Raw genomic sequence first — 26,649 nt, 5'->3', positions numbered from 1 at the left:
GCAACGATGCAGACATTAGTTACATTTATATACACTGATCAGCCATAACATTAAAACCACCTCCTTGTTTTTACACTCACTGTCCATTTTATCAGCTCCACTTACCATATAGAAGCACTTTGTAGTTCTACAATTACTGACTGTAGTCCATCTATTTCTCTACATACCTTTTTAGCATGCTTTTACCCTGTTCTTCAATGGTCAGGACCACCACAGAGCAGGTATTATTTAGGTGGTGGATCGTTCTCAGCACTGCAGTGACAATGACATGGTGGTGGTGTGTGTTGTGCTGGTATGAGTGGATCAGACACAGCAATGCTGATGGAGTTTAAAATGTTGGTCCACTCACTGTCCACTCTATAAGACACTCCTGCCTAGTTGGTTCAACTTGTAGATGTAAAGTCAGAGACGATCGCTCATCTGTTGCTGCTGTTTGAGTTGGTCGTCATCTTAGAGACCTTCATCAGTGGTCACAGGACGCTGCCCACGGGGTGCTGTTGGCTGGATATATTTTTGGTTGGTGGACTATTCTCAGTCCAGTAGTGACAGTGAGGTGTTTAACAACTCCATCAGCATTGCTGTTTCTTATCCACTCATACCAGCACAACACACACTAACACACCACCACCATGTCAGTGTCACTGCAGTGCTGAGAATCATCCACCACCCAAATAATACCTACTCTATAGTGGTCCTGGGAGAGTCCTTACCACTGAAGAACAGCATGAAAGCATGCAGAGAAACAGATGGACTACAGTCAGTAATGTAGAACTACAAAATGCTTCTATATGGTAAGTGATAAAATAGACAGCGAGTGTAGAAAGAAAGGAGTGGTTTTAATGTTATGGCTGATCAGTGTATGTCTGTAGTACTTCCGAAAACCATTGCCACTTAATCTGCATCCATTAGTCTGCATCCAAAAACTTGAAACTATTGCACAAAGAGAAAGTCATAGATTGATTCTATGCAGAGTTCTCCGAGCCGAATTCTTTTCAGGAAAAATTTCTCAGGGCCAAAAGTTAAAAATGACCATCCAGACTGTTATCAGTGAAAGGTGCAACAGCCAACATCTGTCATGGTATTGGGGTGCTTCACAGCCTATGGCATGGGTGACTTATATGTGTGGCTGTACCATTAAGACAGAGGTGCATATTCAGATTTTAGAGAAATATGCTTTCATGTAGACGATGTCAGTCCTCATATTGTACGGGTCACAACAGCAGCTTGTACACACAGAATGTGTGCTTGACTGGCCTGCCTGCAGTCCAGCTTTGTCTACTTTTGTAAATGTAGGGTGCAGCATAAAATTATAACAATTATATTTTTTTCTTTTTATTGCGTTTCACAAATGTTACAACTTTTCTGGAAATGGGGTTTATACAAATTTATAGCATTATTATATTTAACATTGAGTTATACACCCATCAGCCATAACATTCAAACCACCTCCTTGTTTCTACACTCACTGTCCATTTTATCACCACCACTTACCATATAGGGGCACTTTCTACGATTACTGACTGTAGTCCATCTGTTTCTCTGCATGCTTCGTTAGCCCCCTTTCATGCTATTCTTCTATGGTCAGGACCCACAGGACCACTACAAAGTAGATATTATTTAGGTGGTGGGTCATTCTCAGCACTGCAGTGACACTGACATGGTGGTGGTGTGTTAGTGTGTGTTGTGCTGGTATGAGTGGATAAGACACAGAAATGCTGATGGAGTTGTTAAACACCTCACTGTCCCTGCTGGACTGAGAATAGTCCACTAACCAAAAACATCCAGCCAACAGTGCCTCATGGGCAGCGTCCTGTGAGCACTGATTAAGGTCTAGAAGATGACCGACTCAAACAGCAGCAATAGATAAGCGATCGTCTCTGACTTTACATCTACAAGGTGGACCAACTAGGTAGGAGTGTCTAATAGAGTGGACAGTGAGTGGACACAGTATTTAAAAACTCCAGCAGTGCTGCTGTGTCTGATCCACTCATACCAAAACAACACACACTAACACACCACCACCATGTCAGTGTCACTGCAGTGCTGAGAATCATCCACCACTCAAATAATACCTACTCTGTGGTGGTCTTGTAGGGGTCCTGACCATTGAAGAACAGGGTGAAAGCAGGTTAAAAAGATATGTAGAGAAACAGATGGACTACAGTCAGTAATTGTAGAACTACAAAGTGCTTCTATATGGTAAGTGGAGCTGATAAAATGGACAGTGAGTGTAGAAACAAGAAGGTGGTTTTAATGTTATGCCTGATCGGTGTATCATATTAACTAGTTGAACTATTGAACAGGAAATCTTACAGCATACTAAGCATTGTGGCATCAGTACTGTACGCACTACAAAGTATCAACCAATTTTTTTTTAAATGCAGTATAGAGAGAGAGAATGATAAAGATTCAATGTAAAAAATAAAATAAAACGACATTTATTTGCAGAGCTTGACAAATGTAGGCCCTCAGGCAAAGATGGTCTCTTCCCTTCGCTTCTTGGTGAGAATTGTGCCAGGCTTGTGTTGAGCATCAGGATGATTGGTGAGCTCAGGTGGGCAGGTGGACACAGGGCTCTCAAGGATGGCCTGCTTTAGATCGTAAAATACAGATGAATCCTCTTTGGTCAGGAAGGTCATGGCTACACCACTCTTTCCAGCACGACCCGTTCGGCCAATACGATGGATATAGTCTGTTAGGGGATAAAAAAAATAAAATAAAAAAAAACTCAGTTACTTTTAGGATCTACCACTTATTGTTCTTAAAAAAAAAAATAATAATAATAATAATATATATATATTTCCAACAGACTAACTGCGTAAGCATTATTAAATTAACGACTTTACTCTATTTTTAACACGGTGCTTGTTTCAGCAAGTCAGATAAAATTTTCCATCTGACACAACCTATGACATATTTATATACACTCACCAATCACTTTATAAAGTAAACATATCTGGTTTTTACATGTAACTTGAGTGATGGACCATTCTCAGCACTGCAGTGACACTAACCTGGTAATAACATGCTAGTTTGTGCTGTATTGGCATAAAGGTTTCAGGTGAAGCAATGTTAAGATTTTATAACATCTTAATATCAATGCTGAGAGGAGGATAATGCCCCAACCAAAAATATAAAGCCACCAGCATCTTATTATTTAAAAAGTGTCCACTGATTAAAGACTAGTAAAAGATTAACACACATTGTGCATGAAAATAAAATAGCTCTAGTCTGTACACATACAAAAATGGTTAACATGGTATGCATTTACAATAAAAGGCCAGTAAGTTTAAACAGTATTTTTAAACAGAATTAACACTGCTGAACTTGATGCCCTCACACCAGTACAACATACACTAGTGTCAATGCCAGGTTAATGTAATTGTTGCAGTGCTGAGAATGGTACTCAACACAAACATCTTCTGGTCAGTGAGGGCCTATGGAATCCCTATTCATTGACAAGTGGCATACAAAAGGGATGACAGTATAGAAAGCAACAGATGGGTTACAGTCAGTAACTGTATACCCACAATGTTAATCTGTTAATTAATAACTGTACATACCAGATTCCAGATATGTCAAATGTAGAGATTTATTTAAAATCTGTATCACCCATGTGGAAAAGTAGTTGCCCCTAAACAACTGGTTGTGCCACCCTTTGCTGGTAACATCTGTGATTTTACATCTGTGATTCTCTTTTACATGGCTGTGAAGGAATTTTTTTTTTATTTGAATACATGCAAGAAGTTTCAAGCATGAACTGCCCGTTTACTGCCGTAAGTCACTTTGGTCTTTGAGTCGATCACTCACGTTTCTAACTGTTTCACGTTACCAGACATGTTGCATTTAAGTAATTTAGATTTAAATTTAGATTCAACAGGTCTGGCAGTAATCATGCCTGAGTGTGGCTAGTGAAACTGAATCCAATTGTCAATTGAATTTGGGTAACTGGTTGATTTAGTAGCTAAGAGGGCAATTACATTTTCACATAGGGCCAAGTAGGGCTAAACAGCATGTTTTCTTCAATAAATAATAATAATAAAAAAAATGATGATCTGATGATCTAAAATATCTCAGTGTGACAAATTAATGTACCTAACAAAGTGTTTGGCAAGTGTATACACATGTGCATGAACTGATATAGCAAATCCCAAACTGGTGAAGAATTTTGTGTACACTGGGATGTGGGAATCCATGATTTAAATCTCAGTGGTACTACTTTGCATGGGAATGATTGGCTAATGTTAAAGGAAGGGGATGGCTGAAGCAGCCTAGCCATTGGGAGGCACACTTGTCGGTGCACTCTTGGTGCAGGGCCCAGACCTGGATAGAAACAGGAGGGTTGCATCAGGAAGGGCATCCATGTAAAAACTGTGCCAAGTCTGGTATGCGGACCAGACGACAGTGGCAACTCCTATATACAGGAGCAGCGTTTAACCCTTTGATGCACAAGCTAAGCAAACCCCTTCTAATGCACAACATGGGTCAAAAATGACCCATATTCATATGCACATTTGTCAGTTATTCATGTATTTGCTGTCTTAGCTAATAAAAGCAATCTATACTAGAATATGTAAACAGCTAGCAAGCAAATAGTATTGGACATATTCAAGATTCAAGAGCCTAATCTTTGGTTGTCTTTCAAAAGATCAGTAAATATGTTTTTGACTACAAACACTTACAAATGTCAGTAGTTTCTGTCAAATTCCATAGTAAATACATAAGGGTCATTTTTGACCCATGTTGTGCATTAGAAGGATAGTGATACAAAAAAGATTTTCATTAAAAAAGCAAAAAATATAAAACTGAAATAAGGATTTGTGATGATCAAAAACAAGTTAATTGAAAAATTCATGGAAGCTTGAATGACGAAATTAATTTATTGCAAAGATATAGAAAATAAAAACTCAGTTGGGTCACTTGACCCAGGTTGTGCATCAAAGGGTTTAAAAAAAAAAAAACGTGGCATAGATCTTTTAGGGCAAATTCTTGCTTAAAATGTCAAGATTAAATTAAATGCCATTAAATGTTTCACCTGCTTACCGGAGTACAGATGTTGCAGAAGCAAGATAATATAAATATTATTATAAAGAAAAGACTCACCCTCAATATTCTTGGCCATGTCATAGTTGATGACCATTGAGACATCCTGAATGTCGATACCTCTTCCAGCCACATCTGTGGCCACCAAGATGTCTTTGGCACCGGCTTTAAGGTTGGACAGAGCAAACTCTCTCTGCTCCTGGCCTTTACCACCATGCAGAGTACAAGCATTGTACTGCAAAAAAAGAATGTGTGAATGTGTTTAGGTACATTACAACATAGTAACTACTTACTTACTTAAAACCCTAGGCAGTATCAGCATTGCAGAGCATTTTGTAACATTACTTTTAGTAGAGAAAACTTTATATAGTTAGTAACATAGAACAAAAGGGTACTGGTGACTGTGTGTGACGACACGCTGGCATCCACAATTAAGATCAGATGGATGTTGATAGTATTTGCAGCTACATTTGTGAAATGACTGATACCAGGGCCAGCATTCAAGCTAAGCAGTGTGCTGTCACTTACAATAAAGACTAAAATAAAGTCAACATTACACAGAACACACATCTCAGTCATCTGATACAAATAGTAGTTCTTTTACTGAAATGTTCATTTTTAAGACTTTGCTAAAACTGTTGCTGAGTTGTTAATTTTCTTGTATTACAGATCTGCTTATATGTACATATTAAAACTACATATGCAGGTTTTAGAGGAAAATCTTATATGTGATGCATTACTGACTGTGTCAAGATAAAAGTATTCCAACTTTATTTGAGTAAGTGTTAATAAGCAGCAGTGATAGTCCTGAGCTGTAAATGCTGGGTCTGGTGTAAATAATGTTAAAAGTAAATAAATCAACAATACCCCCATTTTCTCAAGAGACTTAGCCAACACGTCGCAGCCCTTCTTTTGGTTGACAAAGATAATGATAGGTGGTTCGAAGCCACGAGAAAGAACTTCCAGGAGCTTTTTCCTGTTGACATTACATAAAACAAATTTACCAGATTAAGCATTTTAGCAATGAAAAACTGCAAGTGTTCTCAATACAACAGTTATTGTAAGTGTGCATATTTTTACCTTTTCTCTGCTTCAGACATGAGGATAACCTTCTGTTCCACTCTTTCGTGTGGTTTACCAGCAGAACCAATATACACTACAGCAGGGCGCCTGAGGTAGCTTCTTGCCAAACGTTCTACTGCAGCGGGCATTGTGGCTGTAAACATGACCGTCTGGAAAAGGGAAATAGTCATACAGGATGACATCAGAAAACATTTAAATTACATGCTTTAATTTTATATTTAGTACTGTTTTTTAGACCTGTCTGTATTTGTGTTTTCCAGACTCAAAGTTTAGAGTCATCTTTTCTGGATCCTCAGCTTCATCTGTGTCTGGTTTCTGATTGGTCACAGGTATGTGTTCCAGAATCTTTTGTACATCAGGTTCGAAACCCATGTCTATCATCCTGTCAGCTTCATCCAGTACCACGTATGTACATCTGCTCAGCACGAGGTAGCGATTCTCCAACACGTCAATCAAACGACCAGGTGTGGCAATCACTATCTGATAAAGGAAAGTTTTGTGTTTAGTGTTGCAGTGCATATGAGTAAATATCTGTCATCTCACATTTCCTGAAACTTAATAAACTCTAATTAAATGTAGTAGTTTACCTCACATCCCATCCTAAGTCTGAAACCCTGGTCCTCTCTGGAAATTCCACCAATCACAGCCACTGTCCGGATGCCCAAAGGTTTGCCAAACTTAATGGTCTCCTCTTCAATCTGCTGGGCCAACTCACGTGTTGGAGCCAAGATTACTGCATATGGTCCCTGATCAGAATCCTCAATTCTAAACACACACATTTGCATTATTGATTGTTAATAAAATTACTTTTGCACAAACAAGGGTTAACACTGTACAAAAAAAGCACAGTAAGAAGCACATAGTCTGCTTTTGTACCATATTCTGTTTTCAAGTTACACTCACTTTACAATGGTTTTTGCGTTGTATGAGGAAAACAAGGCACAGGCATATTTGTTAATAAATGTTGGAGAGAGATAAATAGAGACCTATAATTAGAACACTATCTAAAACATTTTTCTTAAAATAATACCTTGTTTAATGTCAGTTAATGAAATAGAAATTATTTAAACTGAATATGTTACTAGTCTTATTTCACCTGTCAATCTTTGGAAGTGTGGTGATCCAGACCAATAAGGGAATAAGGAAGGCTGCGGTTTTACCGCTACCAGTCTCAGCCACGCCAATGATGTCACGGTTCTGTAACCCAATAGGAATGGCTTGTCTCTGGATGGGTGTTGGGTCCTAAAAAAAATAACATACAAATAGTAAACAAGACAACAGATTATGCAATCAAATAAAATTAAATACACTACAACTCTCACATTTAAATGAAGAATATGGCACATGTAATAAATTCGGTATCAATCTTTATTATAACTTTAGATCCACCAAGCATTTAACCAACTAGTGGTTGGGCACAACTTATAACTGAAAGGATCATGATCATCATCATTATTTAAAAAGCTAAGTCAAAGAAAAAATATATATATACACCACCACATTAGCTTATTATTTGTTACACAGAACCAGATTTCAGAATTTAAACAGTGATAATCGTATTAGATTCATGCAGTAAATAAAGGTTAAACTAAGTGTTTTAATGATAAATTCTTGATAATGTGGTTTACTCTTTGTTTAAATATGATTTGTTTAACAAAATGTCCTATTTGCAACAAACTTGGTGTAGTTATGACGAGTATGAGCTTTAAAAATATGTCAGGTGAAACTGCTAAAACAATACTGCTTAAAAACGGTTTCCTTTTGCACATTATACAGTACACAGTCAATCAATCAAACTATCCTTTAAAAACGTACATCTAAACACAAACGTGTTTATTACAGTAAACCAAAACAGGAAAATTAGGTTTCAATCTAACAGTTTTACATGTCAAAAAGAGGTAAAAGCCCACCTTGTAGCCACATTTGTCAATAACCTCCAAAATGTGAGGGGGCAGCTCGTACTCCTTCCAGGTGCGGATGGGGTTGGGGATTTTGCCGCCCTTAGTGGTGATGCTGTAGTCCTCTCTAAAGATTCTCCAGTCCCTGTCAGTCATCTCATCCAGTTTCTTCTGTGACCAGTGCCTGTCATCCCAGCGCTGTTTGGCCTCCTTTTTGCGCATTTTCTTTAGACGCAGTCTGCACGATGAAAAAAGGCAGAAACCAGTTTGAAACATAACACATCACAATTTAACCTGTAACTTTGTCCAAGAACTCTTTAACCACACATGAAAGACCAGGACTTACTCTTCCTGCTCTTTTTCCTCCATGGTGCGCCTCTTCTCCATCAGGTCACCATAGAAATGTGACTGATCTCTTTTCTGCTGCTTTAGGTCAATACCTGCAATAAATCCCCGGCCGTATAACTGTACCTGGTGCTTTTCTTTATACCTATAAACACATAAAAAAACAAACATGATCTGACCACATTATTATTACAAACATGCTGAAATAAAATACAAAACCCATCTCATTACTGGATAGAATTAGGTGTTTCGAGTATTCCTGGTTGCAATTTACATTTTGTAATAATTAATAAACAGATTAAAATGTGATTTCAATTAAATTGTCTTGTTAGTTAATACTATTTATACCATTATACTATTCTAACATGCACAAAATATCTACAGCTGTTTCAGAAATATCATTCATATGCTATACACAGAAAATAAATTGTATTCGAGTGTCATATATGAATATATTTATTTAAATGCATATGAAAATCAATTTTGAGATAATTGTACAAACACATACAGAGAGCTGTAGCTATGAAGAATATTATATGCACTTTTTAATACTCACAAAGGGTTATAATCAAGTGATGTATCCTCAGAAGCATCCCACTCAAACACAAACTTCCTGTCATTCAGGTGCCTTGTGCGACGCCGTTTCTTTAAACCACCTAGATAGCGCTCCTAGAAACAAACGGCCAAGATGATGAGAAATGTAACAATTAAAATTGTATTCCATACAAGTTTTATTGTATTAAATAACTCCAGTGTTATGGTATACAGTATTATCTATTTTATTTGAATTCTTTATTTATTATAAGATATTACTTTGATAGCCTGAAGTTCTTTGCCCTTGTCCTTTTCCTCCCTTATCTTCAGTCGTCCCTCATCATCTTCATTTCCATTGTTCTCCCTCTCCATCCGTTCCCTGCGTTCACGCCGCTCTCTCTCTTGAGGATCCTCTGTGCCATGCAGAAACATTACATTAAACTTGTCACCACAAATGCACCAATAAGCATTACCACTTACTGTGCATATTTACAGTACTCAAAAAACTCACCAAACAGTCAAGAGTAACAGCTTGCATCCACATTTATCATCAATGTTGCAAACCTTTTAGACATACCAGGGTTTTGTACATATTGCAAATGTAAATGTATTGTTGGCCAACTGTATTATACAGCTGTGAAAAGTATTTGTCATCTTCCACATTAGATCCTTATATAAAATGTAACACAGAGAAAAACACAAACATTTCTTAAATGTTCACCTATTTTTTTTTAAATAGGTTTAACACCCATGTAAAAAAAAAAAAAAAAAAAAAGCCGGTTCTGGCAAATTTTTTTTTCTTTCAGCTATTCCCATATATTTGGGGGTCACCACCGCAAATCATTCTGGTACACTATTTTATGCCGCATATTCTTCCTAAGACAAATCTCCTTACTTTTATCAGGGCCCGAAAGTCCCAAAACTAAAACAGCATTTTCCAGTGCTCACCTAACATTTTTCTTCCAATATCCTGGAACACCCTACGCTTTCTTCTCTCCTCATCAATCTGTCGCCGGCGTTCTTCTGCTTGCAGTTCCCGCCGTTTTATAGCCTCTGCCTCTCTCTCAGCTTTAGACAAAAACTTGGGCTAGAGAAAATCAAACAGATTGTCTTATTTACACCATTTGTTAGCACTTACCACACACTCAATAAACTGTATAACGAATAATGACTTGGTTTAAAGGGCTAAAAATTATTAGTATTTGTAGCAGATCATTAGGAAATAATAAAAGTTGTATTTCTTACCTTAGCTTCTGCCTCCTCCTCTGCTTTTTTCTTAGCCAGAAGCTCCTCCAAAGAAAGTGGCTGGACCTGTGAACAACAACATTAATAATATTATTAATAATAATAATAATAATAATAATAATAATAATAATAATAATAGGGAACAGAACAGCAGAAAGTTTCAAATAAAGTGTTTATTCAATTAAAAAAAAAAAACATTTCCAGAAAAGTTGGGACACAAAACGAAATAAAAATAAGAATATATGATTTTTTTTTTTCTCTAAAATCTCTATTTAACTGATAAAAGTAGAAAGATCCCAATATATGCCTCCGCGTCAATGCTGCCTTTACACATTTGCAAGCACCCATGCCATGTCAGATGCTGCACCTTTCACTGGTTACAGTCTGGATGGCCTTTTTCATTTCTTGCACAGAGAACTCAACTTCCCGTTTCCCCCCAAAATAAGCCAAGTTTCTATTTACAAAATATAATGAAGTTGATCCTTGGAAATCCTTTCATTCTACTTCTGTCAATTAAATAAAAATTCAAGAGAATTAACAAATCCCAGATTCTTTACTGCATTTTACACAATGTCCCAACTTTATAATTAGGGTTTATTGTTTAGTACCTTCTCTTTCTTCTTTTCTTCATCTTCCTCCAAATTCTTGTCTTTTTCTCGCTTAATTTTCCCATCCTTCAATTTTGGTGAAGTGCTCCTGAAAAAATTAGGCCAAGAACATCACTTTTTGCACGTGCTTAGAAGTTTCCAGTTTTACTATATGAATATCAAAAGATTTAATACTGGTTGTTGTAAAAATGCATTATACCTGGATTTTTTACTCTGATCTTTGTCACGTCTGTGGCCATCCTTGTCCCTGTCCCTTTCTCGATCCTTACGGCTTCTGTCTCTGTCCTTATCTCTTTCTCTTTCTTTGTCTTTTTGTCTGCGATCTCTGAAAAGCAAAACACAAATTGTGGTTGAATAAATCTATTAAATGAAAAGTATTTCTAAACTCCATGATTTGTCTTAATATAACAATTTATTCATTTAAATGTACTAATTACTGAACCCTCTCTTAAAAACTGTATAAAGGTCAAAAACCTGTCTGCAGACTTGGAACGGCTTCGTGAGCGTTTCCGTTCACGTGAGCGATGTCGCTTGCGTTCTTTCCCGGGAGAACCCTTGCGATCTCTGTCCCGGGAACGTGAGCGACTACGTTTACGCTCCTTACTTGCCGAGACATCCAGGTCTTTTTTTTCAGAAGAGTCACCAGCCATCTGTAAAAGATACGTTGTAAATAATAACAAAAATTAAACACATATTTTGCCTATTCATCACTCTAAAGTTAGAACTTAGGCCAAACCTCTCATGCCTCCCCTTCTGCTTTAAAATTGAGAGTTGTAGCTATTCTTTTCAGAAAAAATATCCCATTTCGCATGGAGACAAGAAAGACATATGTTATGATATCCAGACCCATTAATTTGTTTCCAGCAACCTAATAACATACACTCACAAGACTCTGATGATCCCACCTTTTTTTTTCGCAAGGTCTTCAATGTGATTCCAGACACTGCTATAAATGTAATTTTAGGTGGGAATTTTAACTGTTGTTTAGACCTGTACTTAGGTAGACTTGCAGCTAAACTTCTGTTCGGGTCGATTGCGATACAAAGACTCAGTACACTAATAAAAACTAGAAGAAACCTGCAAACAAAGATTATGTATACTACTCACATGTTCAACACTCCATAATCTATTGATCTCATTGGGTTTGATCTTGAGAACTGTGATTCTAAAACATCATAGCATACTAATATCTTACAACATTTAAAATTTTTCCCAATATCCTTTCCAAACAGAGGTATAGCTGGTGGTGCAATCTAAATCTGCTAAGATCCAAAATTTACAGTATATATAAATGCAAAGCTAGTTGAATTCACAACTTTTAATGATACAGACAAGATCTCTGAAACCTTTGGAACCTTTTTAAATAATGGAAGGTCTCGGGAGATTTTTCGTTGGTTTAAACTTGACATGAATGGACCTCTAGATCCTCTCTTCTTGGAGGTAAGGGGCTAGGGTTTCGCTAACAAACAATTTTGTAATTGGGAATTCATTTCAATTCATTCATGCACGTGGGGAGCGAAGGCTGGTCCGTGTGATCCGATTCAACAGATTGCTGAAGAAGTTAATGCTGGTTCTGATAGAAAGGTGTCAGACTCCATGCCTCGATGGGTCAGGGCTGTTTTGGCAGCAAAAGGGGGACCAACACAATATTAAGAAGGTGGTCATAATATTGTGCCTGATCGGTGTACAGTACAACGAAATTCTTTCTTCTCATATCCCAGCTTGTTGTGGAAGCTGGAGTCAGAGCGCAGGGTCAGCCATTGTACGGCGCCCTTGGGGCAAACAGAGTTAAGGGCCTTACTTAAGGGCCCAACTGTGGCTGCATGGCTATCATCCTTTCAGTTGATAGCCCAAATCTTTACCCACTAGACTACTGTCCCAGTTGTACAGCATGCTTCTATATTTCACCGACAAATACCCGTGGATTATTGTTTAAACAGTGAAGCAAAAAACAAGATAATATTTAGTTTGCAGTTGTGTTAATTTATCTCATGCGGTTAATTTACAACAAACTTTAATAAGCAAATAAGCAGCTGCGTACAGCACTAAGAAAAAAGTACGCTCAGTCCATTGTAGCATTGCTAGCTAGCTACAACATATAGTACTCGAATGCATCCAACTCATGGACACTTACACCATCCACACTGACATTCAAGAAACACCCGCAGTTTCACAGATGTGCGCAACTGTTTTGTAAAACAGTTAAATAACACTTACCTTATTATTTACAAAATAATAAGCTTACGAGATGAGTGCGTTTACTATGCCGCCATATTCCTCGGCATCAACATATGACGTATTTCCTGTAAGCGTTTGTGGGACTCGTAGTTTAACACAAGTGCAGTAAAACAAACTACCGTTATGTGGTGTTATCTACGGTGGCCGAGAAGTGCAAAACAAATTTACATTTTAGAAAACAAAATTACAAAAAAACAAAAACAAATTTACAACAAAAGCAAAAACAAATTTACAAGTGCTCGGGTACCCAGTGTTTGTAAATTTGTTTTGGCATATGTAAAAGTGTTTCAGCACTTGTAAATTTATTTTCGGCATATGTAATTTTGTTTTCTAAAATGTATATTTTCTGACGGAAAAGGCAGGGACAATAAACCGGAAGTGCGTGTTGCTTACCTGCTGTCAATCAAACTGTTTCTCAGCGATAAAGTGAACGGAGTTTGTGATGGTGACGATAAACAAGGTTTTGTCTAGTTTGTGGAAATCATTTTATCCAGTTGACCCGCTATTGTTTTTCTTGTGGAAAGTTTTGTGCAGATGTTTAGACGTGGCGTGTGCATCTCTATTTACCCTCCGCTCTTCTAAACATCTAAGGAATTCCCACAAGAACAACAAAAGCGAAATAATGAAAATAATTAACACAAAATGGACAAAACATTGTTTATTAGGGACGGAACATTTGATACCGAGGCTTTAAAACTTGTTTCACTTTTATAACACTGGACTCAGTGTATCGGAGCTTATATTAAAGCAGCATGTGCGGGACTGATGAAGCTTTGTGCTGAGTTTTATCTCACTCACTATATAAGAGACAATCAAACCAGGGTTACCCACCGTCCTGTAACATACACAATCCTTCTATATCTGGAGACTAAACGCCGCGTTCAGTACTGAACTGATACAGGACGCTTTGTTCTGTATTTTTATCAATGGGAGACTGAGGGAATTATATTAAGTAGTGTTCACTTTTATTCTTAGTAACGGTGTGTGTGCGCTGGTTATAGCAGCAGGGGGGGGACCTTACACAGTCATGAGAACAAAGGTTTTATTTATGGTGTTTAAAATTTATTATTTTCATTCTTTATAATAAGTGAGAACCATATTTTAGGCAAAACAACGCACTCCGCCCACTGTGCTACTCATACAGCGGTGTATTAAACAGGTTATGTCACGTTACTAAGAATAAAAGTGAACACTACTTAATATAATGAATTAAGCAGCAGTTTCCTTCTGTTTTATACACCACACCGTCTCCCATTGATAAAAATACAGAACAAAGCGTCCTGTATCAGTTCAGTACTGAACGCGGCGTTTAGTCTCCAGATATAGAAGGATTGTGTATGTTACAGGACGGTGGGTAACCCTGGTTTGATTGTCTCTTATATAGTGAGTGAGATAAAACTCAGCACAAAGCTTCATCAGTCCCGCACATGCTGCTTTAATATAAGCTCCGATACACTGAGTCCAGTGTTACAAAAGTGAAACAAGTTTTAAAGCCTCGGTATCAAATGTTCCGTCCCTAATAAACAATGTTTTGTCCATTTTGTGTTAATTATTTTCATTATTTCGCTTTTGTTGTTCTTGTGGGAATTCCTTAGATGTTTAGAAGAGCGGACGGTAAATAGAGATGCACACACCACGTCTAACCGTCTGCACAAAACTTTCCACAAGAAAAACAATAGCGGGTCAACTGGATAAAATGATTTCCACAAACTAGACAAAACCTTGTTTATCGTCACCATCACAAACTCCGTTCACTTTATCGCCGAGAAACAGTTTGATTGACAGCAGGTAAGCAACACGCACTTCCGGTTTATTGTCCCTGCCTTTTCCGTCAGAAATGTGCGGCCGGGAAGTGCAAAACAAATATACATTTTAGAAAACAAAATTACATATGCCGAAAATAAATTTACAAGTGCTGAAACACTTTTACATATGCCAAAACAAATTTACAAACACTGGGTACCCGAGCACTTGTAAATTTGTTTTTGCTTTTGTTGTAAATTTGTTTTTGTTTTTTTGTAATTTTGTTTTCTGAAATGTAAATTTGTTTTGCACTTCTCGGCCACCGTAGTTATCGGGTGATTTTGTGTTTTACCATGAGCTAAAACTTTGGGAGCACCCGCCACAATGTGAATAACAATGTGAATAACAATGTTGTTGTTGTTAATACATTTATGAATTCAGCAGATATGGGCAGCATAAACACCTGAGTCACTTTTATAAGAGCCCAGTTATGGCCAGATGACTAGGCTGAAGTATCAGAACAGCAAAGAGGTGCTCACAGATAGCCATGATGACTACCCATCAACAGTAGTCCAAGGAGGGACAAGTCACTTAACACGACCAAGACTAATTGATCCTAGAGGACATGAAGGATATTGCATTCAGTATAGATCGACAGAAGTAACAATTAAAGATAATTAAAATACTGCTAATAAGGTGAATGTGTCACAATACATAGTGCAACTATGCAGTCCCGTTTGTGTATGGGGCTGAATAGTTGCAGGCTGTCCCCCTGTCCACAGTTAAATGCACCTAAAATTTGATCCATGTGCAGTTGCGACATGGAGGACAGTCAACTGATTAGATCTGTCCTATCTCCTCCAAGATCACGTGAAAGGCCGGACATGTGTGCATTGTGTACCTGTGGAAAAGATGACACTAGAATGTACTATAGGATACATACAAAAATTAAAGGACCTTTTGGAAATGTCCTGTTTCCAGATACTATAGAACTACTTCAGTTGTCTAATCCATGCTGTTTGAAAAGCATATTAGTGTTAGGTAGGTGTTTTGTCTCTTTCCTAATAATTCCAGGATATAATGCTCCAATACAAGGTGCAACAATTATTTAGTAGTTGTTTATAAACAGAAGGATAATGTCCAGCACCTTCTACTGCATGTTCAGTCATCGGATTTGGAAAATGCTGGTTGCAACACAAAATTTCTGGACCACTATCACAGCATTTCAATTAAAGCAAAGTATTAAAGTGGTCCTATTTTAATAAGTGTATTTATGCATGTCTGTATGTATGTACAAACAAAGGGTGGAAAAGTAAAAATTTCAAGGATTCAGAAACTTCCAGGTTCTGCCAAGCTTTTCCTGTTTAAAATGATTGATGCCTCTGTGGTCCTGAAAAAAATGAGAAAAAATTAGTCTTCGAAATTGTTTTATATCCTTGTCATAATATATGCCTTGCCACAGTTTGAAATACACAAACAGGCACTTGAATAGTGCAATGGTAAAACATGCTTGGGTAGCGCAGCAGCCATGAGAAATCCCTTTGATTCCTCATAAATAGAAGGAATTCCAAATAGACTATGTAGGTCATTTTTTGCATGTCCCAACTCTTTCAGAAGTGGGTTTTGTATGTATGTATAAATGTATAAAAGACAGGATAAATGTTAATTATTAAAAACTATTTTTACTATTTTTTATACAGAATATCATGAGCATACCAGACAGTAGAATAACCCAACTAGCAGACACAATTGGCAGTGCCTGCAGCAGACGAAACTGGCCACTAGTCTGCCTGGTGGGAAAAGACCAGAGTGAAAAAGATGTATAAAGACCCTAGTTAGATGCCTGTAAAGAAGTGAAGGAATGCGGAGATCAGCATATGACTCTCAGTGCGGAAGACTGGCCTCGCACGAGAAATTACAGAAGTGTGGGTGAATAAGATTGGCATCTGCACCAGCTGAAAACTAATTGGCTGTGCTAAATTGGGAGAAAAAGGGAGAAAATGCATAAATAAAATTCATATACATATTTTCACATTCACATTTGTTTTAAGCCTGGGGAAATTTAGACATTGGTGTTACCCAGTTCTTAAATATGTTGCATGTTCTCCTAAGCATTTTTGTCGCCTATGTATTTGTGCATATGCATATGTATTTCCCATCAAGGCTTTTCCAAAGTATTTTGGTGCATGTATGGGTACATTAATTACAGAAGCATGTTGGTTTGTTATGCATTGCCATCTGATGGATCAAAAATCTTAACTTTTAATATTACACATTTTTCTTACACACTTTTAATAATGTTATGGACTGTAGATGGGGAAATACCCAAATTCCTTGCAATTGTACTTGTACAATATAGTTATTAAACTGCTGAACTATTTGCTTACACATTTTGTTTTATACATATTTGACTCATCCTTGATTGTAAACAACTAAACCTTTTGCTAATAATCATTTTATACCCAACAAGGAAAGCAACATCTGGTTTGGATGTTCCAAGTTTTTGGAAATTTGCTGCAGACAGCAAATAAGGTATTTCCAGAAATCAATGAAGGTAATCAGGTAAAACCATAATTATGTGTTCTTTTAGATATTTTGAATTAAATACCTGTAAGGACTATATTCTAATTTTATAGTCTACATTTTTCCCACTTTTCCCACTTTCTGGAATTGGTGTTATAATATAATATAATATTACATAATACAGTCATTATAAATTCTGTTGATTGGGTGGTGATTGTCCTTTAACAACTCCAAACTACTGTTGTGCGTGTCAGGACATGGAAAGCATTGCGTATTATTCCTCTCCATGCACTTTGTGTTATCTGTTCTAGAAAGGTAAATGGGGCAGCCACGACCCGCTCTTATATCACATGACTAGCCGGGGCTTAGGGTCAGATGTGGAGAGTACACAATGGAGAGAAAACGGCATAGTTTTCGGGAAGGATGTAATGGTGAGGGGAACAAAAGTACGGAAATGTACGGTGAGAAGGAACGGCTACGCATCTGCCACAGCGGGCAGCGAGGCGCTCCAGTGGAACCAGCGGAGTTGGCGAGGGCCCGCTGTTTTTGCTGTGGGGTAACGCTAAAGTAGTGGGTACACGGAGACAGTCCGATCGCAGAGCATCGCAATCTCGCCTCGGTCTGGGACGATGGCAACATTACGAGCGCTCCTGGTCAGACAGACTCAGTGGACGGCCAGCTGTTAAGCCAGCTGCAGCGCATGGCTGCGGACGAACAGGTGAGCACCGAACAGGCCGCTTATCCAGAGATGGGATCAGAGAGCGCGCGCCTCAACAGCTTCAGCAACTGGCCCACAAATACCAACCCTCCACCAGACACACTGGCACAAGCTGGTTTCTTCTATACAGGTTTGGATTTTATTTTCATTCATTGAGATTCACAATTACATTCATTTCAGAAATTTTTGCAAGTATTGTAATGGTAACCATGCAATCTGTAAGAGTATTCAGTGTCAGTCAGGTGGCAGGACACAGTATTTTGAAAACTTGTTCTGTGTATGAAATTTGATATAAAACTACCATTTATAAATGACCCATGAACAAATAACCAATTGTGTAAGAATCACATACACTTTTAGGTCAGTTTATTCTAAGAGCAATTTATTTATTTATTAGGTAATTTATTTATTTTTACATTATGTTTTACACACTTTGGTTACATTCATGACAGAATCTGTAGTTACTCGTTACACAAGATTCATTAGTTCACAAGTTTAATGTCAAACACAGTCATGGACAATTTAATATCTCTAGTTCACCTCACTAGCATGTCTTTGGACTGTGGAAGGAAACTGGAGCTCCCAGAGGAAACCCATGCAGACACAGGGAGAACATGCAAACTTAACATAGAAAGGACCCGGACCGGCCCACCTGGGAATCAGACCCAGGACCTTCTTGCTGTGAGGCGACATTGCTACCCACTGAGCCACTGTGCCGCCCCACCGTGCAAATAGCTTAAACAAGAAACTTTTTTTAAGTTGTAATTGAAGGAATTGTAACATCCGCATCTCTTTATCTGCCTAAACTTGCAGCCGTAGTGTGGGTAGGCAATGTATAGTTTATTTTGTTTATCATTTTACTTTTGTTTGAATGGGTGTTGTTTCTCTTTTGTTTCTCTTTCTTGCTCTTTCTCTATTTTCTTACATCACCTCACATGTAGGCCAATAGTGCATATAAAACATCTGGTGTAATTTACACATATGGAAGTCCTTAATTTAAACATTAATCTACAATAACTATATAACTGTGGTCAAAGTCATACTAAATCCAGAACTAGTGGGTAAAAAGCAATAATATACCATGACTGATCCATTTAACATGCAGGGTATTACATACTCACCCATACTCACACTAAGGGATGATTTGGAGCAGCCACAGGCAGCTCAAACAAAAGCCCCCAGAATCCTGCTGTTATGCATCAACCGCCATATCTGCCTCTGTGAATATATACATTTAATCGGTGATATGCATATTCTTTTATTATTCCAATTTAGTCATTTGCAATTCCTGATTGTAACTCCTCTGCCTCCTGCACCACCCCAGCCGCAGAGTTACCTGTCTGTCATCAACTGTGTGCTTGCATGAACACAGTCACCTGACTAAGCACACCATTCATACCCCCCCCAACAACAACAACATGCTTGCACACACAGTCACCTGCCTGAGCGAAAGTATTCATACCCTACCCCCACCAACTCTGTGCTGACACACAAACACAATCACCTGTCTGAGCAAAAGTATTTACACTCCCCAGCAACTGCGTTCACAAACAAATAGTCAAATGCCTTGGCCAAAAGTGTTTACACTGTTGGTTAAGCAGAAGTAAAACGGGCTGAATAAAAATAATAATAAAAATAATAATAAGAAGAACTATTGAATAACAATAGTACTAATAACAATAGTAATAATAATAATAAATCGCATTTCCTGAAGAAAATGCAAGTGTAATTGCAGAGCAGCAGTGGTAGATTATGTGGGGGGTTAATGGAAGTGAACGGGAGGAAGGAGGAATAAAAAGTGGATGGCAATATTTCTCTGATTTAGTTAGTAACCCCAGTACACCTTGGCACCTTATGACAACGACGATGACTATGGACTGTTGGGCAGCACAAGTCTTGCATAAAGCAAGAATGAAAAAAAAGTCCACTTGCAAAACTACATCAGTTAGTATTAGTAGTAGTTAATGATATAATATAGCCTAAAGATCTATATTATATCATTGTCTCATTTAATTCCTTCATTTTAATCAGCTAATAAATATTTATGCAATGTCTGATATTTATTCTCTGTTAATAATGATCCTTTTAGGTCATGATGACAGTGTGAAGTGTTTCTTCTGTGATGGTGGATTAAGAAACTGGGAGCCTGGAGATGATCCATGGCAGGAACATGCGAGGTGGTTTCCACGGTAAAACTCAGTTACTATAGAAATATTCTATTTTTTTCTTTACTGTTTTTTAACCTTTTACTTTTCTAATTTTACTTTAGATGCGAGTATTTGCTTCAGTCAAGAGGACCGGAGTACGTCAGTAATATACAGTCTTACTTTAATATTCCAGAGATGGTACGATCTATCATTCATTCTGTAAGAATTGCAAATCAGCAATATGTAATTTTTAATCATCTTGGAGATTAATATTGGATGTGTGCTTACAGAGTGAATTTCAGACCATAACTACAGGAAGTATTACCACTGGCCATGGTAAGTGAATTAAAGGACATAACCAAGGTAGGTAGGTGGCGTTGGACTAAATAAATTTGTCAGGCGTGCCAGATTATGCACAAGCTGTATGTTTCAGCCTTTACCCTCCCATAACAGTAGCTGTTGTATGATAAGAATACCAAGCCAGTAAGTGGCTACAGTGACTACACTTTGAAGAAAATTGCACGTTTAAACATTTAAAAGTGAGTGTAGTGAGATTAGGGATGTCCCCATCCGATCTCAAAGATCGGAATCGGGGCCGATCAAGGCATTTTTTAACTGATCAGTATCGGCTTTACTAAGGCCGATCCTAAGCCCGATCCTTCGTTTTACGTCAGCATGTCCGCTGTGTGGAAATACTTTAAATTGGAAAGTGAAACAAGTCCAACAGCGAAGTGTAATGTCTGCAATGCAAGCGTTTCACGAGGCGGTAGGAGCAGAGCTGCGTTCATTACTGTAGAATTGTACTATTTATATGGTGTGTCAGTCAAGGATCACTCCGGTTTACAAAATAACGTAGTGATGCACTTGCTTAATAAAGAAATAAATACAGGGTATATTCACAAATTGTCGGGAGCAGAACACTTTATTAACTTCTTCTGTTACGGTACTGAATAGCGGACAGCTAGAGTCATCGCGTTAGCCAAGCACGCTATTTCATGCACTATGGAAGCCCCAAAGGGTCAAAACACACTCACTTCGCGTAGAAACGTCCATCAAACCATTGTCACAATACAACCACAGAAAAGTTTGTTACAGTTACGACACGCATACAAGTACGGTGGCTCATAAGAAACAAACCAGATATCATTTAACCAAATGATCTACAATTACTACCAATTTGATACGGCACCTAAAAAAGTTGAATACAGCGAGTTTATTATTATATGATGAAAAGAGGAACCGGCTGTCCGCTAACACGGCAGAGATGCTGATTTTACTCAAAAAGAACCTTCACTTTATTTTGAGTGTTCTAGTTGTACTACTACAATGCTGCACTAAGTTTGTTTACTTTTATTTTGTAAAAATAAAAGAACATTAAGCAATAGCTTGGATGCAGGCAATTTTTTTCCTACAGCACTGCAGAGCTGTTCAGTTGTTAAACATATACATTGGATTAATTTGAATAACTAATGTACTTGAAGTGTGCACTGTGTGAACAGTTTTATCTAGTTCTTATCTAGACAATATCTAGAAAATACAAGTATCGGTTTGAGACTCGGTATCGGATCGGGATCAACATTAATGATCGGGATCGGAAACAAAAAAACGTGATCGGGACATCCCTAAGTGAGATTAAACATTTACAGCAAATATATATCATATTTTACAGCTGTATCCCACTTTTTAAATTAATTAATGTATTTACAGATGTTTTAAGATAAAGTACACCGATTAGGCATAACATTATGACCACCTTCCTAATATTGTGTTGGTCCCCCTTATGCTACCAAAACAGCCCTGACCCGTCGAGGCATGGAGTCTGACACCTTTCTGTCAGAACCAGCATTAACTTCTTCAGCAATTTGAGCTACAGTAACTCGTCTGTTGGATCATACCACACGGGCCAGCCTTCGCTCCCCACGTGCATCAATGAGCCTTGGCCAACCATGACACTGTCGCCGGTTTACCACTGTTCCTTCCTTGGACCACTTTTGATAGATACTGACCACTGCAGACAAACACATCAAATTTGAGAATAAAATGTTTACGTGCTGTCAGTGGTCATAATGTTATGCCTGGTCGGTGTATATTTAAGATATTTTGCAGCTTCATATTTTTTTTTTACCAGAAGCACTGCAGTTATTAAGCTACAGTTACAAGTTTGTGAACCATTTTCACAATCATTATCCTGATTATCTTGATTTTTGCTTTAATTAATAATCAAATATGTATTGATTTTCATCCAATCACTGCCACATACAAAAAAAAAAAACACACAAAAGCATTAAAGGTAACTGAAAAATAAAAATATAAGTCCCCTCCCCCATCCCTACTACATGGCATTAACTTCGACAAAGGGCACAACACTCTGTTTTTGCATACCAACACCAAAACACTGTCTTATATTTCAAGCAAAGTAACAGGGCATTATGGTTTGTTGTATAGTTGTATTCAATTATTCAATCACATTTCGCTTCCGACTAGCACACCCCCCTCCGACATGTGTGCAGTAGCAGACTGCTTCTCTTTAATTGTAAAATTATTGTTTGTATAGGCATTCACAGGTTTGAGATGTCAACTCTGGTGTATATTATATATAAGGCTCCACCCAAATCACAGCCATTAAAATTGCGTCGCGGACAATGAAATGAGCCTTTTCCTGTGTAATATGCAATTTGTGTTTAGTGATTTAACATTCGTGTAGCATTCAAGTGCCTCACGTTTACTGGTTAATTTGCACTATGAGGTGGTCCTAGCTATCCTACGGCAATTCAGTTAGCAATTTGTTCAGTTTGAAACAAAGGACAAAATTAGACATAATTACAAATTAGACTGACCTGTTCCCACCTTGTCAGTGTTCACATGACTTCAGTTAGCCTATGAATGGTGACTTTAATGCTTAAAAAGGCCAATTTTATTTCCTGTTCCTTGTTCACAATGGCAAAAACAAGAGAGCTGTTTGAGTAGACCAGAAATGCTATTATCATCAAGCACAAGGAGTTTCACTCAAGACATGGTGTAAAGAGAAAATTTTGAGAGAACCTTGTAAAATGGAGGTTCAAAATGTGGCAAAGAAACCAGATACAACATCCAAAGAACTTTAGGCTGAGCTGGATTTATTTAGAGTGATGGGTTCAACCCATACCATACGCCCCACAGTAAACTAAACCTTTTATGGGAGAAGGCCAAGGAGGACACCACTGCTTAAAAAAAGTCACAAAAAGAGGGACTGAACTTAACCAAAAAAAACATAGACAAACTACAATCCTTTTTGGAAAATGTTTTATGGACACATAGAACCAATCTGGAGCTCTTTGGCAATGCATACCAAGTTGGTTTTTACATGATAAAATGAAGCTTATGAATACGTAGTAAGTATTATGTATTAGGGAAGGGAAGGACTACATGTATGGTATCAGGTCTACTTTTTGTTGAATGTATTTAGTTAACACAATAATTACACCACTATACACTGATCAACCATAACATTAAAACCACCTTCTTGTTTCTACACTTACTGTCCATTTATTAGCTCCATTTACCATATATAAGCACTTTGTAGTTTTACAATTACTGACTGTAATCCATCTATTTCTCTGCATGCTTTGTTAGCCCCCTTTCATGCTGTTCTTCAATGGTCATGACTCTCCCTGTACCACTACAAAGTAGGTATTATTTGGGTGGTGGATCATTCTCAGCACTGCAGTGACACTGACATGGTGGTGGTATGTTAGTGTGCATTGTGCTGGTATGAGTGGATAAGACACAGCAATGCTGATGGAGTTTTTAAACACCTCACTGTCAGTGCTGGACTGAAAATAGTCCACCAACCAAAATTAACGAGCCAACAGTGCCCCATGGGCAGTGTCCTGTGAGCACTGATGAAGGTCTAGAAGATGACCAACTCAAACAGCAGCAATGGATGAGTGATCATCTCTGACTTTACATCTACAAGGTGGACCAACTAGGTAGGAGTGTCTAATAGAGTGGACAGTGAGTGAACACGGTATTTAAAAACTCCAGCAGCGCTGCTGTGTCTGATTCATTAATACCAGCACAACACACACTAACACTCCACCACCATGTCAGTGTCACTGCAGTGCTGAGAATCATCCATCACCTAAATAATACCTGCTCTGTGGTGGTCCTGTGGGGGTCCTGACCATTGAAGAACAGCATGAAAGGCTAACAAAGCATGCAAAGAAACAGATGGACTACAGTCAGTAATTGTAGAACTACAAAGTGCTTCTATATGGTAAGTGGAGCTGATAAAATGGACAGTGAGTGTAGAAACAGAAAGGTGGTTTTAATGTTATGGCTGATCGGTGTATAAGTACTAATTACAAATTGTAAGGGGTCGGTCCACGCCACCGGTCACCAGCAGGGGGCCTGTGCTGTCCAGTAAGAGAGCAGCAGGGAGCAGCTCTCAGAACTTCATTTCCCAGAAGCCCAAGCACTGATCAGACACATCTGGGCTCTGCATAAACAGCTCACCCAAACCATGGCTCAGTGCTGCACCTTTGTAGAGGGGCAGACGGTATGGTAACTAGCAAAAAGGTGAAAAGAAAAGAAAAAAACTACAACAAACAAGTAAAAGAAAAGAGAAAAGAACAGAAAGCTGAAACAAAGAAAAAAAAATCAAAGGTTACAAACCTCAGCAGACAGATTAACTCCATATAACTAATTTCAAAGGGTTCACTGCATATCCAAAGGGTGAGCCTGACTAGGCCAAAAAGAAAATACATATTACATTATGAACACTTTTCTAATGTATGAATGATGTGTTTTCTTCAGAGCCTGTGGTGAGGCAGGATAACAGTGCCAATGAGATGAAAACTGTGGCCACAGCTGAAGAGAAAGGTCCATGTTATTTCACTTATTTTTGTATGAGTACTATACACCCATCAACCATAACATTAAAACCACCTCCTTGTTTCTACACTCACTGTCTATTTTATCAGCTCCACTTACCATTTAGGAGCACTTTGTAGTTCTACAATTACTGACTGTAGTCCATCTGTTTCTCTGCATGCTTTGTTAGCCCCCTTTCATGCTGTTCTTCAATGGTAAGGACTCTCCCACTCTACCACTACAGAGCAGGTATTGATTGGATGGTGGATCATTCTCAGCACTGCAGTGACACTGACATGGTGGTGATGTGTTAGTGTGTGTTGTGCTGGTATGAGTGGATAAGACACAACAATGCTGATGGAGTTTTTAAACACATCACTGTCACTGCTGGACTAAGAATAGTCCACCAACCAAAAATATATCCAGCCAACAGTGCCCCGTGGGCAGCGTTTTTGTGACCACTGATGAAGGTCTAGAAGATGACCAACACAAACAGCAGCAATAGATGAGTGATCGTCTCTGACTTTACATCTACAAGGTGGACCAACTAGGTAGGAGTGTCTAATAAAGTGGACAGTGAGTGGACACGGTATTTAAAAACTCCAGCAGCACTGCTGTGTCTGATCCACTCATACCAGCACAACACACACTAACACACCACCACCATGTCAGTGTCACTGCAGTGCTGAGAATGATCCACCACCTAAATAATACCTACTCTGTGGTGGTCCTGTGGGGGTCCTGAACATTAAAGAACAGGGTCAAAGCAGGTTAAAAAGGTATGTAGAGAAATAGATGGACTACAGTCAGTAACTGTAAAACTTCTAAGTGCTTCTATATGGTAAGCTGAGCTGATAAAATGGACAGTGAGTGTAGAAACAAGGAAGTGGTTTTAATGTTATGGCTGATCAGTGTATAATATATAGGCAAATGTTTGTGGAAACCCTTAACACCTAAACTAGTTCAATTCTGAACTCGGGTGACTATGCAACATCCTGACATAACAGAGTATATGTGTTTAATTGACAGTGCCAGGGAACCTGAATCCTGAGGAACAGCTGAGGCAGCTTCAGGAGGAACGCACCTGCAAAGTATGCATGGACAAAGTGGTGTCCATGTTGTTTATTCCCTGCGGCCATCTGGTTGTGTGTTCAGAGTGTGCCGCCAGTTTGCACCACTGCCCCATTTGCAGAGCAGTAATTTGTAGCAGTGTGCACGCCTTCATGTCTTAGATTTAAGAAGTTTTAAAACGCTACTTAACTACTACTACTACTTTGATTTAAAAGCTACTTTGCATTGTTTAATTCCTACTGCTTAAATGCCACTAATTTGAAGCTGTATCACATTTATTTCATGAATATTACCAAACTGTTGAAATGTACTGTATAATGACTTTATATTAACTTCTTAAATAAATTATTCTTGAGCACATTGTGAGAAACTACTTTACAAAATGTTAATGAAACACCTTGAAATGTAATAAGACTGGGTTTATATATATATATATATATTAGGGCTGTCAAACGATTAAATTTTTTAATCGCGATTAATCTCAGAATTTCATATAGTTAATCGCGATTAATCGCATTAAAAAAAATCTGTGTAAATGTTATAGAAAACAAGGATTTTTAAGTGAAATGTTACAATTAAAATGGTGAACACATTTTATGCTA

The 26,649-nt window shown here is 38.0% G+C and overlaps 2 protein-coding genes across 2 annotated transcripts; one reads left to right on the top strand and one right to left on the bottom strand.

The window, feature by feature from the left end:
* Positions 1-2,415: 2,415 nt before the first annotated feature.
* Positions 2,416-13,052, bottom strand: ddx23 (DEAD (Asp-Glu-Ala-Asp) box polypeptide 23). Its single transcript, XM_063015030.1, has 17 exons — positions 12,974-13,052; positions 11,231-11,406; positions 10,956-11,081; positions 10,757-10,844; positions 10,149-10,214; positions 9,852-9,990; positions 9,183-9,316; positions 8,926-9,038; positions 8,371-8,514; positions 8,037-8,262; positions 7,223-7,368; positions 6,714-6,891; positions 6,364-6,606; positions 6,124-6,275; positions 5,911-6,019; positions 5,104-5,278; positions 2,416-2,692 (listed from the first exon to the last, which is right to left on the bottom strand). The coding sequence occupies exons 2-17, from the start codon at positions 11,404-11,406 to the stop codon at positions 2,469-2,471; spliced, it is 2,439 nt and encodes an 812-aa protein (XP_062871100.1). The 5' UTR covers positions 12,974-13,052; the 3' UTR covers positions 2,416-2,468.
* Positions 13,053-17,714: 4,662 nt separating this feature from the next.
* Positions 17,715-26,208, top strand: birc7 (baculoviral IAP repeat containing 7). Its single transcript, XM_063016046.1, is given in 6 exon segments — positions 17,715-18,108; positions 20,068-20,167; positions 20,248-20,323; positions 24,162-24,215; positions 24,922-24,985; positions 26,006-26,208. Coding segments are annotated over 6 exon segments (891 nt in total).
* Positions 26,209-26,649: the final 441 nt, after the last annotated feature.

Source organism: Trichomycterus rosablanca, chromosome 19 (genome assembly GCF_030014385.1).
Source record: "Trichomycterus rosablanca isolate fTriRos1 chromosome 19, fTriRos1.hap1, whole genome shotgun sequence".
NCBI classification, from domain to species: Eukaryota; Metazoa; Chordata; class Actinopteri; order Siluriformes; family Trichomycteridae; genus Trichomycterus; species Trichomycterus rosablanca.
This window is presented reverse-complemented; position numbering and strand designations above follow the sequence as displayed.